General features: G+C 40.5%; 1 protein-coding gene across 1 annotated transcript in view; it reads right to left on the bottom strand.

The window, feature by feature from the left end:
• Positions 1–343: 343 nt before the first annotated feature.
• The window catches only part of LOC124157015 (conserved oligomeric Golgi complex subunit 2), a 113,570-nt gene continuing 98,358 nt past the window's right edge, over positions 344–15,555 (bottom strand). The window contains exon 12 of the mRNA XM_046531480.1: positions 344–1,340. Coding sequence (XP_046387436.1) covers positions 1,239–1,340 — 102 coding nt within the window. The 3' untranslated portion in view covers positions 344–1,238. The remainder of the gene's footprint in view (positions 1,341–15,555) is intronic.

The raw sequence follows: 15,555 nt of genomic DNA, 5'->3' as shown, positions 1-15,555 counted from the left end.
ATGCATAAAACAATAAAAATCACACACTCCACCATTTTTAATCCATGAATAAGCAGAATAAATATTATTATTAATATATCATCATTAAATGGATGCTAATGAGTGGCTGCATGTTATGCCACAGGGAAAGAATGCTTTGAGTATAACGGATGGATGTTAAGGGGTCGTGACTCTGTGTGTGTAAGCCATTGAAGATGAATAAGTTACCTTTGTTTTTCCTGGATGATGATGATGATGATGATTATTCATTGAAACCCGGGTCGCACTCTTATATGTAAAAAAAAGTGGTCTAAGTAAGAGTGCACATCCAGGAAAAACCTTTGAAATAAGCCCATGACGTACATAGCTTGTACCATTCACTCTCCTCCCTTTATTTGAAATAATGCATCTCACTCACTTACTTCAATAGTGAATGCATTTCATACAGACAACAAGATTGATTTCATAAGAACACAGCAAAGAACGCTAACACAAGGGAACAAAATAACTCATTATTGCAGCTTGTGAAAATTCAGAGCCTCCACTCATGTTACATACATTGTTTCGATATAATCAACAATGGGCATTTCCACCTTCAATCAACAAACATTAGATCCTTTTGATTTGAAGCATATCGACAAACAGGTAGTATGACTTGATTTTTAAATTCTCAGCTTAGCTCTCCAATTAAATTTGTCAAAAGTATCTAGCCGTCTAGACTACTATTTTCATCAAAATCTGAGACCTCAAGGGTCAAATGTTTGTTGATTTGAGGTAGCATGACCCCAATAAAAATGTCTGATAACATATATGTATGCATCTAATTTATTGAAGTCTGCAACACATAATATGCCACAGTGAATGATAGCTGACCTTGGCAGTCAGCCCATCCCATTTCGCCCACTCTCTTTCAACAACGTGCAATGACTTTATTCACAGCCTCGTGTTCACATCCACGCGCATTCTCCTTAGGCACATTAACCATATGAAAACCATTACACTTATTCTTGCATTCTAATGCAAAAAAATTTAGTCTTGACAATTTTGCTGCATGAGTATGAAGAAAATATTGAAAGAAAAAACAAACGTAGAGAAAAATGCCTAAATATTTGCAATTGCCTTCACAGTAATTTCCCTCAACCGGCAATAGATACCTTTGGCTCTCTGGGCCATAATGCTATTTAGGTTCCTTAATTCTCATGGCACTCAATCAAAGAACCTCGTCAGTGTAGTGGTTTGCTCAGCAGTGGGTGTGTCTATCACTGCAACGACCCCACCCTACCCCTCATTGCATTGTCCACGAGTTCAACCAGTTGGGGCAATTGCTTCACCTCATCCCTCGGCACTCCAGCACTTTCAACCTGAAAGATGAGGAGCAAAACAAACGTCCATGCATTAACACAGGTAACCATATTTCCAAATCCATGAGATCCACCTACTTGTTCAAATTTTACCATACCCTCTTACGTTAATATCCACTTTTCGTGTATCAGGAATGCCCGTAAAAATATTACCTGATTGCAAAATAATGTGCACTCGAAACACTTGGGGCTATCTTCCAAATGCTACAGACATCTTTGTGGTGAAATTAATGTTTGGAAAAATTCAAGAAGACATGCTGCCTTCGCTAACTATGCAGATCATTATCAACCTTTGTCTACTGCTAAGCCTGACAGCTCTCCTAATTTAGAACTGCCATCACTGTTCATCACCAGGGTTCCCACTCTACCTGAATAATGAAATTCAAGGCTTTTTCCAGGTTTTCACAGTTATTTTTCAGGTTTTCACGGTTTTTTCAGGTTTTCAAGGTCACAATTTTGCTAAATTCACGGTCCGTTATTAAGCCAACAATAAGAAAATCACTGGCCGTATATCAACAGAAAATTAATGTACGCGACAAACAGCCGTGAATGTTAACGCCGCAATGAAAAGTGATATCTGTTATGACGTGATCTATCGTTTGCAAAATTCAGGCCCGACAAAAGGACCAGCCCAACTGCGCTCTCGCTTGAACGCCGAATACCCTTCGGACCTTCTTCTGTCCGGACACTCGAGGTCCTTCATTAATTCCTCGCTGAGAGATTATTTTTTGCGCACGTTGTTATTACTGCACAGTAACCGAATTTCCCCCACCCCAATATTTCTTATTTTACGGAAAATATTTTATGAAAATTGTTTATAGAACATAATAAATCGAAAAACAATTTCATACACCGTATTAGCACGAATCTAAGACGAACACGATTCTAAGACTACCCTCCTTTTTTGGAACTCCACTAGGGGAAGGGGAAGGGTCAGTGGGTGAGAAGAGGGGGGAGCGCGAAACACGTTTCTATTGTTCTCGTGTAAGTCGATATTTTTTTCGAAGCTAAGGTCTTCGCAATATGATCCCTGCGCGAGCTGGGACCTTTTTTTATTTTGAATAAGAGGAAAGCGTCAGAAGGGGGGAGGCGAATGCTGAATGGAGGGGGATAAAGGTTCTTGGGAAATGCGCTAATGTTACTTTCCCACAGCACTGAGTTTCTCCCAATGGTAGTTCCATCTCTTGGGGAAGATTTCAACTATGTGCTTGTCGTTATTAGCCATAAATGACACATTGCATTTATTTCCTCTCATTTTCGTCAAACGATGGATGCAGGAAAATTCTGCGTCGGGACCGCGATCTTCAAACGATAAATGTGAGAAACGATACTTCGGGGAGCGATAGATGCGAGAAAAAATTACATTGTCTATAAGGAACTTTATTTGGGACCAGAAACGGCGAACGATCAATGCGGGAACGATAGATCGAGGTTCCACCGTATAACTCTCTTTTGAAAGCGGCAGTGTAATGACTTCTTTTCTCTGATATCGTAATACTCTGAAACCAAAACTGAAACGATCTCTCTTATCAGAGGCAAATCATGTTCCCTTCTTACCGTTGCTCTAGGAAAAATGGAACGACTTTGTAGCAGTTTACATCGCGACGGTATTGAGGCTTAAACGACACAAACAAACAGCATTACCTTAGATAGCACAAAGCGGAGGAACTGGATCACCACCGACAGTAAATAACTCCACACAAACTTTCCAGTTGCGACGTAAAACTGGCAAGTCCCAGTCGAAGCATGCGAAAATCGTGTAATGCTGTGTTGCCATAAGCGGAAATCTTCTCTCGTTTTCAGGGGCTTAAAGGTCGCAACGCACGAGAATTGGTAACGTCGTGCCGAAAGCTCGCTGTCACCCGGTTCAAATGCAGGGAGCGTAGTGTCCACAGCGCATGGCAGGTTATCAAGGCTAGCGGTCTTCCAGTCACAGGATTGAGGGTTATGAATAAACGTTCAAATTTTTCGACACACAGGACATCTAGATTTAGTTTCGAAAGTGGTCGCTGCAGCCAGTGGGAAGGTTAATTGGGTAGAAGGGGGACTAAGCAATGATCGAGGGAGGGGAAACCAAGCCAGTCGAGGAAAGTAAACAAGCTGATGAGAAGTGGTGTCATATTTCAGGAGGGGGAGAGAAAAGGCTTGTGCTGGGGAAAGATTTTTTTTTTCTTCAGGCAACATTCGTTCCCACGCTTTTCTGACCCATGCGACGATGCTCGCCACAATGAATAGAAGTGCACTCACTACGAACGAATTTGAAAATTTCTGGGAAGGTAATATGATCAAGATTGAGAGATTTTTAAGGTTTTAGGACGAAATTCACGGCTTTTTCCAGGTTTTTTCACGGTAGACGAAATTCACAGCTAATTCACGGTTTTAAGGTTTTCACGGTTGAGTGGGAACCCTGATCACCCACTCAAAATGCCTTCCTCTTCCTCTACCTATTTACGAAATCTGAACGGGAAAAAATTGTTCAGAATCTAGGTACAAAACAAAGCTCTCGTTTTGATTGAATATCCAGTTACATTATTAAGCATCGACATTTTCTCACAAGTCGATCTTTCCAATAAGGAGTGTTTCCACCCCCTTCAAAGGTTTCCAAAGTCATCCCACACACTATAAAAACAAGGGTGATAGACACGTCATCAACCCTTACCACCCAATTTCTCTGCTAAACCAATTCAGCAAAATATTTGAGAAGGCATTCTATGTTAGGCTAATTTCTTACCTGAAGGCTACCAATGTCCTTTCATCATATCAGCATGGTTTTAGGAAACATAAATCTACATCTTCTGCAACTCATCAGCTAATAAACCACACTTTTGAATGCACTAGATAGCAAAATGGAATTTGCTGCAATTTTTTTTGATTTCTCAAAAGCTTTTGACAGTATGGGCCATCAATTCCTTCTCAAGAAACTTAACAAGATGGGTATTTGTGCCATACCTAATGCTTGGATTGAATCCTACCTGCCGGACAGAATTCAACACATTATCTTATCTCTGTCAATGGTGCAACTTTTATTTCCCTAAGTATGATCCCAATTCGAAGTGATCCTTAAGGCTCTGTCCTTGGGCCTGTCTTGTTTCTTTCATACATTAAAGATCTAGTAAATAGTTTTATCCTCGTAAATGGTGCTACTCCCGTGTAATATACTGATAACACCAATATTGTCCTCACAGCACCTACTTTAGGAGGATTGACAGGAAAATGTGAACAGGTGAGTCACACTTTACTTAACTGGTGTCATCATAATACCGTAAAAGCGCCTGTAAGAGCTGCACACATGTATGAGATGCACCCCTAATATTTCGCTGCATTTTATTTTAATCCGATTGCGCCATCTTGCAGATGTATGCCTGGACTTTTGACAGTTATCAAAGTTTCCTCTTACAATGCTAAAAATTTACGTGGCATTTTTTAAGCTAAATTTATACGACATAAATGGCACTCTGAAATATATAGGTATTTTCACTTGTAGTCTTAACCTTATGATGCTTACTATGGATGGTCAGATCGGATGGTGGTGATGGTGGGCACGTTCACCTCTGAGGTACCGACATGATGGCGCGATACTTACAAGTGAGAAAAGCAAACAGGAGCATTTTAAAAAAAGTCACTGAGGGAGAAACTCCATTGCCTGCTGCTAGTATTTGACCTAGGGTTTCACATGACGTCCAAGATGGCGGCGAGGCAAGCCAGGCGTGTATGTCTCTCCACAGTATTATTTTATTTCTATGGTTCAAACGTGTGCGTTTATGTTTTGTGTGTGTTTTTCCGATGCAGATAGTGCTTTACTTCGTTGGGACGAGTTACTGAAATGCTGCTCATGCAACTTTTGGATTATTGTGCTTTATACTAGTTCTGGTGTTGTTTTACCCACCCTTCCGAATCGGGCCTATGACTCTCGGTCAACGTGACTCGTCGCTCCCGGGATTTGGCCTGCCTCCTCCACAGCAACCGTTGTTCGTCCCTTCCGGTGTTCTCCCTTTGTCCCTTCAAGTCCCTCCCAAAAATTTAGTGCTTGATGTCTAATTGTGTGTTATATAATTATTGAAGTGCTAGTTTCTTAGCGCCCTTTCTCGACTTAAAATGTGTGCAACGAAGTTGAGTGTATATTACCAAAATGTTCGTAGTTTGAGAAACAAGCTTGGGGCAATGGACTCGTTTCTTCATGAACTACGAAATCACCAAGTGATATCCCTCACGGAGACGTGGCTTTGCGACAATGTTTCTGATGGCGAATTATCTATATCCACTTCTCATCAAATTTTCAGATGTGATCGAGTCGGTAAGCGTGGCGGTGGTGTCCTTCTTGGTGTTGACAATGGTTTCTTGGCGCTACGTCGCCCTGATTTGGAGTTAGGCCCCGAGATTTTATGGGTCGAAGTAACTTTTCCCTTTAATGCAACGTCTTCTGTAGGGAGAAGGCTATTAATTGGTACATTTTATCGACCACCTTCTGGTGATATTACAACTTTGGAAAAGTGTTTCAACTCTGTGTCACTAGCCCGCAGTGTGGGTGAAGTTATGCTCTTAGGTGACTTTAATTTAGGCATTGACTGGTCCTACCCTGTGAATGTTAAGAGTTTATCTGGCCTTGAGGAGTTTTTTGTTGATCATTTCATTAATGGCCTGGGCCTTAAGCAATGCAATATGCTTCCTACGAGGGGGTTGGCAGTCCTGGATCTTGTCTTATCCTCGCTCGAGTTGAAAGTTTGCCCTGCTGGCGACTATTTCTGCTCCGACCACGGGTCCCTAGAAATTTCGCTTGAACCCAGCGGGTGGCCACCCCCTACACCAAGGTCTACTCCGCCCCCTTCTCTACGTCCTCCCACCCCCATCTGGAAAAGAACGGATTGGGCTCATGTTAATGACACCCTCAACTGCCTCCCATGGTGCCTCTTGGAAGAAGGCTCTGTGGACGAAGCCCTTGATATGTTTTATGACTGGTTGGCAGGTGTCCTGAAGGACTGCATTCCGCATCGGAAACCCCGTTCTAGAAAGTTCCCACTTTGGATGACCAGTGAGACAGTTTTTGTTTTAAAGAATAAGCTAAGTGCTTGGCGCCTGTACAAACTTTTTCCTAACCCCAACACATTAAAAACTTTCATGAACCTTCGGCGTCATGCCAATTATCTGACTAAGTTAGACTTTACCAACTATATAGCCTCAATTTCCTCCGAATGTGTTTCCAACCCAAAACGGTTCTGGTCTATGATCAACTCCAGGCGTAACTCTGCTTCCACGCCTATGGAAATGTCTTTTGGTGATGTAACTGCTGTTGGTCCTGGGCGTGCTGACCTTTTTTCCAAGTTCTTTTCATCCACCTTCACCTCTAATCAACTTTTGGATACCTCTGTTCTTGATATTAAATGTGTTAGTTCCCACTCTCTCTCCTCACTTTCCACTTCTCCCGATGAATGTCTAAAATTGCTGTCATCCCTTAAAACTAACCGTGCAACTGGTTCAGATCAGCTGGCCGCAATGTTCCTAAAAAATGCAGCCCCTTCCTTGGCTTTACCCCTATCCATCATTTTTAATAGATGTTTTTCAACGGCATATTTTCCGTCAGTGTGGAAAATTGGCAGCATTTTCCCACTCTTCAAATCCGGAAAGAAATCTTCTGTAGAATCATACCGTCCTATCTCAATTTTGCCAATTATATCGACTATTTTTGAGCGCATCATTCATCAACGTCTGTTGTCTTTCTCTCTTCCCTTAATATCTGACGAACAGCATGGTTTCCTTCCCGGATCATCTACAGTAACAAATCTGTCCATTTTGCACAAATATTGCATTGACGCTTTCGAGACTTCATCACAGCTGGATGTATGCTACATTGATTTTGCCAAAGCTTTTGACAAAATTAACCATCAATTACTGCTCTTCAAATTGGAGAATCGGTATAATGTCCATGGTAATTTCCTTTCTATCTTATCTTCTTTCCTTCAGAACCGGCAACAATACACAATAGTAAATGGGTCGCGTTCTTTGATGGCACCGGTTACATCTGGAGTTCCACAAGGGAGTGTCCTCGGGCCTTTACTGTTTGCATTATACATAGATGATCTAGTTAACATTATCTCCTCCACCAATTGCAAAATATTATTATACGCAGATGACTGCAAAATTTTTAAACAGATTGATTCCCCGAATGACTGCCTTGCTCTGCAGAAGGCTCTTGATGCCATAGACCAATGGTCTGAGATTTGGAGTCTAAAAATTAATCCAGCCAAGTCTACCATTCTACCATTCACCCTACGCAAGTCTATCCTGAGTATAAATTACCGATTATCTGGACATCATATTCCTTCGGTCACCTCTCAGAAGGATTTAGGGGTTATTTTTGACTCTAAGCTGCTCTTTCGTGAGCACATTAAATCCATTTCCACCCGCGCTATGTCTTTGGTGGGTATGATGTATCGCCATAGTGAGGTGTTGGATTTAATTGCTCTACGCACCTTCTTCCTTTCCTGTGTCTCTCCGGTCCTAGAATACTGCAGCCAAATCTGGTCTTCGGCCCCACCTTCTTCATTAAAGCTCCTGGAACGTCCATTGAATTTTTTCCTTTCTGTTGTCCGCTACCGCCACTTGCCTTTTCGTAACTTCTCCCTCAATAAGATTAGATCCTCTCTTGGCATTTCTACTTTAGCTGATCGCCGTATCCTCAATGACCGGAGACTCTTTTTAAATATCATCAATGGCAAATACAGGTCATCAGACCTTCTTTCTTTTTTTCCGCTTCGTGTTCCTTCGCGCACGACGAGGTCGAGTGACCTATTTCATTGTTTCACCCCCCGCCTTTCTGTTTCTAAACGTTCTTTTCTATTCTGACTTCCTTCTTCCATTAACTCATATGCCAAATGTGTTCCAAATTTTGATCCTTTTTTTCATCCCACACCCAACTTGCACCATCACTATCGTAATTTTCCCCCTATACCTCGCCCCACCTGATGACTATTCTTTGTTATTATTTGTAATTACTGTTGAATTTTTTTTGTTTTTGTTGGTTACGTTGCTTAATGTTATGTAATTATTTCTCCTGTTATTGTAGTCCTCTGTAATTGGCCTCGTGCTGTTTTTGGACTAAATAAATAAATAAATAAATAAATGACAGACTCATGCTGAAAACCAAGGCCACTCAGTTCCCCTTGGACTTGCGACAGGTGAAGGGGAGGGGGAAGATAAGAAGTTTGAACAAGAGACGCACCCCCATATTCCGCTGCAATTTCTGGAAAAAAGGTGCGCCTCTTACACGAGCTTATACGTTACTCTAGATTTCAATAGAGGAAAGTCTCAGCAAATTTACTTTTATCATTATCACTGGTCAACAATCCTACGATTGGTTTGACGCTGCTCTCCACTCAATTCTCCTATCAGCTAATATTATCATACCTACGTATTTCTTCTCTTTCACATCCTTCTTAACTTGTTCCATGTATTTTGTTCGAGGTCTTCGTTTTCCGTTCTTGCCTTCCACTTGTTCCTCGACGATTGTCTTCATCAGGCCATCATGTTTCAGGATGTGGCCTACAAGGTTGCTCCGTCTTCTTATTAAGGTTTTCATGAGGCTTCTCTTCTCTCCCACTCTTCTTAGGACTCCCTCATTACCAACTCAGTATATCCATTTGATCCTCATCATTCTTCTGTAGCACCACATTTTGAAGGCCTCCACCCTTTATTTCTCCGCTGCTGTCATTGTCCATGCCTCACTTCCGCATAGGAACATACTCCAAATGAAGGTTCTTACAAATTGTTTCTTTACTTCCATATTTAAATTTCCAGCTGTAAGCAGGTCTCTCTATTGGTGGAATGGTCCCTTCACCTGGGCTTACTCTGCTGATAATTTCTTTCTTGCTTCTCCAGTCACTAGTTATCCAGCTACCCAAATAACAGAATTCATCCACCTCTGCCAATTTTTGCTTCCCGATTTTAATGGTAGTCTTCACTTCTTCTCTTCTGCTGCATACTAGGTAATATCTTGGTTTTTTATGTGTTTATTTTCAGCTGATATTTACCCATTTCCCCATCCATATTAACCAGAATATTATGCAAATCCTTCTCTATTTCTGCTATGACGGCTATGTCATCAGCAAATCTTAGCATGCTAAGTTTTTCTCCATGAATGTTCACTCCCAATTTCTTTTCTTTTATTTCATCAATGGCTTTCTCAATGTAAACATTGAAAATTACGGGTGACAAATATGCCAGACATGCGTCTCACTACTTTCCTAATTCTTGCTTCTTCACAGATGGGCCCCGATTTTATCACCACTACTTGGTTTTTGTATAAACTGTGTATGAGTCTACTGTCATTGTAAATAACTCTAATTTCTTTTAGGATTCCAAGCATTGTGTTCCAATCCACGTTGTCAAATGCCTTCTCAAAGTCCACAAACGCAAACAAACGTTAGCTGGCTCCATATATCTGATCTGTGGTCTACCTCTGCTGTTCCAACCTCCCACAAGTCCTTCGATAATGATTTTCATTTCCATCCTGCTAACAATGTTAGATTCCTGCGTGGGTTATGCAATTGAAATTCACTCAATTCATTAACCACAACCTTCATCATCATCATGGAAATGCATACATGAGGAAGAGCTCCTTCAAAGATCTCCAGCTGCACCAACTGAATAATGAACATAACAAAACGAAAATTACCCACATTAATAGGAGTTGAGCTACAACCAGTTGAAGAGGAGCTGCTAACCTCTCAGTCACCCTCCTGCTCATTGAATGAATTGTGTTTTCGGGGGTTGGTTGACAACCTCATTGGTGAGTGACACGTTTCAATCATCCCCAAGAGAACAAGTTTGGAGTAGGAAACAACAGCAAACAATGCATACTTGTCCTCTGCCTGGCAACTCATTCCATGATGGGAGAGAGAGCAGCACCATCCAGCCATTGAAAATATAAAGCTTCCGACGCAGCAATGGTACAAATAGTGGCAGTAATTTTCCACTTTTTTATTCGCTCAACTGGTTTCAATGTTTACACATCATTATGATTTTGATAATGATAATAATGAGTAGTGATATGTGAAAATCACAAATGCAATTAATGCAATGCATGTGAATAAATGCAACATAGGCACAATAACTGGACTTTTATGATATTTTAAGAGCAAATTTGCTTATTTGATGGCAAAATTTGTAAATTCAGTTCTAAGTGAAATACTCTGCGGACACATAATACTTATTGGCTGGGACTCAAACTAGACCATCGTGGGCAAGTCACACCACTGCCACCAGCCCATTTTCAATAACTTCCGCTGTGAACTCGTAAAAGGCACAAAATTGGTGAGTTCACCAATCAGAGACAGTTGGCGGAAAACAGAGATGCTTCCCTCTCTTTCCCTTTCTTCCTGAGAATGGTGTTTTTTCAAAGTATGACCTTGACTTTGGTTATTGAAGGGCTACCAAAGATCATTGGTGATCTATATCTAACGACTATAAAGTTTTGTGTTTTGCCTTTCTGCCATTTGTATTCGACATAGAATTGGGTTCCTTCATCTCGCAGAGATTGCGTTGTCATAAAAAAACCACTCCTGGAAAGTATGTTGATACATTTTACCCTATCCCCGCTGCATGTGCCACTGCCACAGGACCGGAAGAGGGTCAGTAGCCACCACCGACAAAAATGTTGCCGGCACCCACGTCTGGCTAAAGCTCGTCAATCTGAAAGCACCTCACCCTGTTTCTCCACCAATTTGAGAGAGAACACTGGTAGCCTCTGCGATGTTAAGCAAATATTTCTCGCCATCTGCCAAGAAAAAACTGAGTTTGGAAATGCTGCACTCCACACAATCTGGACACTAGTGTGCAGCGTGGATGCAGATAGGTTTTTCAGCCACTTAAATCTAGTAGTGACTGACAGACGCAACTGGTTGAAGGAAGAAAGCGTTGATACTTCTTCTATGTTGATGTTCAACTAGTGTAGATGACATTCAGGCAACTAATCTCATATTTAATATATATCTTATTCCTTAATTTATTATTGTTCTTCATATAATTATTTAAATTATTCTGTATTTTGTCAAATAACTGTGTTTCATAGTACTTTGTCATCATCTACTACTGATGCATGATGAAAATAAAGAAAAAAATAGATGCCACAAAATGCTTTAAACTGTAATTGAAAGTGCTATAAGATTAAAATGAAAGTGCTATTTACACGTATCTCTCCTGATGAGTAAGCATTGAGACCTGTTGAGCAAATTAATAAGTGTGGAAAACTACTACAGCTGTTTGTATCATCACTAGAGATGGGTCGAATAGCAGATTTCTCAAACTCGAATATCGAATTCGAATATTAATTCATTGCTCGAATATTCGAATACCTCGACTACTAGTATTGCGCAAAGCCTATTAAAAGTACGTTTCTTCTTCTATTTCACTTGATGAATGTATAAATAAAAAGGTATGCAGTGGAACCTCGATCTATCGTTTTTCAAGGGGATGGAAGAAAAAAACATTGAATGCGGGAATGTTTGACTCGGTTGCCTATGCAGCAGGAAACCCAAGATTTTGGGGAGTAATTTTGATTTCGTTTAAAGGATTCAAACAGGAATTTAGTTGATTAACGGAATATTTTAATTTTATGGAAACAAATGGGCATATAGTTGATTCAACTAACATCTCTTTCAAATATCCTAAGGGGACACACCACCTGGCAAAAAAAATGATTGCATGCCTTCTCGGCATTTACACTGCTACGATGGATGCAGATAGGTTTTTCAGCATGGTTTCTCTGATGTATACATTCTTATCTACCAAACGCCATTGCAGCGGTACGCCCATCTGATACACAGCTTCATCCAACAGCTTGATCCATGGCTGATACACGGCTTCTTATTTTCAACAGGCAGCTCGCTTTACCCCCACTCCTACTGTCAAGTACTAACGGACAATCCGAGGCGTTTTGCAAAATACACGTGCTTCTCCACCAGATTTTTTCTTCTTCTTCAATTATTTTCAGTCTATCTTTGGAAGTTCTCACGAGATAGGCAGATGAATTTGAATTGCTAGCAGGGAGAAACCAAATATCCTGAGAAAATATCCCTTCGTCTGTAACTGTGTCTACGGAAATTTATAGCAATAACTCATAAATTGTAACTTCATATATATATTTTCAGAAAAGAATACCACATCAACTTCCGAGAAGCTCAGCTCTGAGGATATCGAGTTTTGCGAGAATGCTAAGTCTCTGTCGTATTTTGTCATTTATTTCCTGGCGTAAAATGCTGAAATAAAGTCAGAAATATGTCGTGTTTGGTCTTATTCTTTATTAAATTACCCGCACATTACAACTTTTGGGCTAGTTGATGACTCATGCAGTAGTTGACCTCCAGAAATGGGGAACTTCGAAGCAGGTAGGCAGAAAAAGGCCAGCGGGGGAGAAAGAGGGAAGGGTGAAACATGATTCTATTACTCTCCTGTAACTTGATATTTTACTTTGAAGCTTTTGATTTATGGTCTTCGTAATACGAACCCTGCACTACCTGGGGCCTTTTTTATTTCGGAGAGGAGGAAAGCTTCGGAGGAGGAGGGGCCGAGGGCTGATGAATGGAGGGGGTAGCGAATTTTGGGAAATGTACTACATAGTTACTATCCCACGGCACAGAGGTTCTCCTGGTGGGGGAAACTGGGGATTTTCGGATTTTTTCACCCAATCATTTTTGGTTCCCCACGTCGAACTCTTTTCACCGCTCTAACATGGAAATTTGATGTAGTTTGTCAACTTGCTTAAAACGGTGCTGCATGCACTAAACTACTAGAGTTCTCTATATTTTTCCAAGTCAACTAACATCGACGTGCATGCGACAGTGTATAGCACGAAATTCAAAGTATTCAAGGTATTTGAGATGGTACCTTTAACATAATTATTCGAGATCTTGAATATCGAATACTTTCTGGCATTTGAGGTATTCGCGGACACTATTTGCACATCTCTAATCATTACTATCGATGAATTTCCACAAAGTGAACCCATCAACAATCAATCTGTTCTGGGGCCATATTCTGTATTTCGTCGGTACTGCACCGGTCGGTTTCCCTTCCCAGCGCACCGACAGCACATCATTCCGTACCGACGACGGTTTCCATACCGACGACGGCAAATTCAGCGATTCAGTATGGTCGTCGTAATCAAACCAGTCGGTACGGTTCCCTCTCCTTCCCAAACAGGGAAAATCCGAATATATCCGAAGTTAGATGTGATCTAACGTGTCTCCACCAATGAGAAGGGTAAAAACAAGTGAAGACTCAATGGCACAGTTTGTTGTCGTCATTCTCAATATTTTATTGGCGGAAATTACGACTTATTGCTAGATTAAGATAATCGATATTGGATAAGTTGTTAACAATGCTTATATAATGTGTGGTAGTAATGCTGTACCTACAGAATCGAAGGAAACAATATTACAACATCACAATAAAGTTTTTATGTGATGGAGATTGTTGTTGCTGGAATGAATTATTGAAACTATCCTTGAGATCGTAGTTTCTTTTTTTAAATATTAGTTTTGTATAATGCTATTTATTCATGATTTGGTAATATAGTTGTCATTAAGTAAGTTCCGTCTAAATGTTATCAACGTAAGGTTATGCCATTGGCACTGTAGCAGACGAAAATAACATACCATGGAACGTGAACGTAGGATTCAACTGCAAATGTAGATGTCATATTAGAGGAACAAGTTAGGAAATTATTATAAAAATATGGAGCTGGGTGTAATTAAAAGAAGTGTAATGACGAGGAAGTAAATAAATTGTGATTGGGTGAAATACATATGTATAAGGTGCGCATTCCAAGTGAGAGAAAATTATAATATTGCGGTAAACCTCATACTTATTAACAAATATCTTCTTTTATCGTCAAGGACTCGATGGCTGACGATGAAATGAAATATAGTTGCCTGTTACAAATGAAAGAAACTGATACCGTTGTGGCAAACTACATACTTAAATAAAAAGATCTTATTTCTATGCCGAGAGAAACGCCAAATTGATGATTGAGTGAAATAACAGTCGCCTATTCAGAGTGATATAAAGTGATAGCATTGTGGCAAAACTCATAGTTAATCAAAAATATCTTTTTTATGTCAAAGGAGCAAATAAATGATGATAGAGATAAATAAAGCCGATTACAAGCGAGTGAAATTTCACTTAATTGGTAACATAAATGAGAGAAAGTCATTATGTGTTAGCAAACCTCATGTTTATTAACCATTATCTTATATTTTTGTGTCAAGGTAATTAATATAGATGATGACACAGTGAATTATAGAGGCGTATTCGAAGGGGCAGAAAAAGATAACATCGCAGCAAACCTCATTATTTACTCGGTGATGAGGTAAAAACAAAATAAAACGTACAATGTGCACCGGGGAGTTCATGAAACCCACAAGTCGGTGGCCGTATCGACACCTTTTTGCTGTCGGTACGGCTACCGACGATCTCCCGTCCTCTCGTTGGTGCCGCACCGATCGGGTTCGTACAGAATCGCACGACTTCTTACCGGAAGTCGGTGTGACGTCGCACCCGACGAATCGGTGCCGCACCGATCGGTTTGGAGTTACAGAATACGGCCCCTGACACGGTGCTGCCACACAGTGCTCCATTTGTCCTTGCTTTGACTCGGCCATCCCCTCCAACACACGCCCACTTTCTCGCTCAGTCGATTCCAGTTTACACAGAAAAATTGTCACTACGCATAAACCACTGGTGTTCATCATCACGTGGTATTAAGAAATAGCTTGCATTGCAGTCAACATTTTGAATGGCTACCAGACCAACACAGGAGAGAAACATTGCGAAGGTTGATCACAGGAATTCACCGCTAGACTTGGTTGGAGGTAAGAATAAATGACACATAAATGGCAATACAGTATAAACAATGCCATGTAATTCCATATAATGTGAAACTTAATCTTCCTTAAGCGACAAATATAATGGTTCCATACTGAATTGATTTATTTCTAAAGCCAAATTTACTGCAACTCTTCATGTTTAAGATACAAGCCCTCAGCCAGAGAACAATACAGCCATTGTTTTGAATAGCTAATCATGAAGTAAATTTACACTGATACCTTTAACAAGATTCCCTGACTTTAACAACTTGATAAACAAGATTGAGTAACATAGAGTTGTGGACCGCTTGCCATCTTTGAAGGTATTTGGCTCCAATGCTGCTATGAAAGGAAAAAGA

Source organism: Ischnura elegans, chromosome 4, assembly GCF_921293095.1.
Source record: "Ischnura elegans chromosome 4, ioIscEleg1.1, whole genome shotgun sequence".
In the NCBI taxonomy this organism is placed as follows: domain Eukaryota; kingdom Metazoa; phylum Arthropoda; class Insecta; order Odonata; family Coenagrionidae; genus Ischnura; species Ischnura elegans.
Note: the sequence above shows the minus strand (reverse complement) of the source record. Positions and strands in the feature narration are given on the sequence as shown.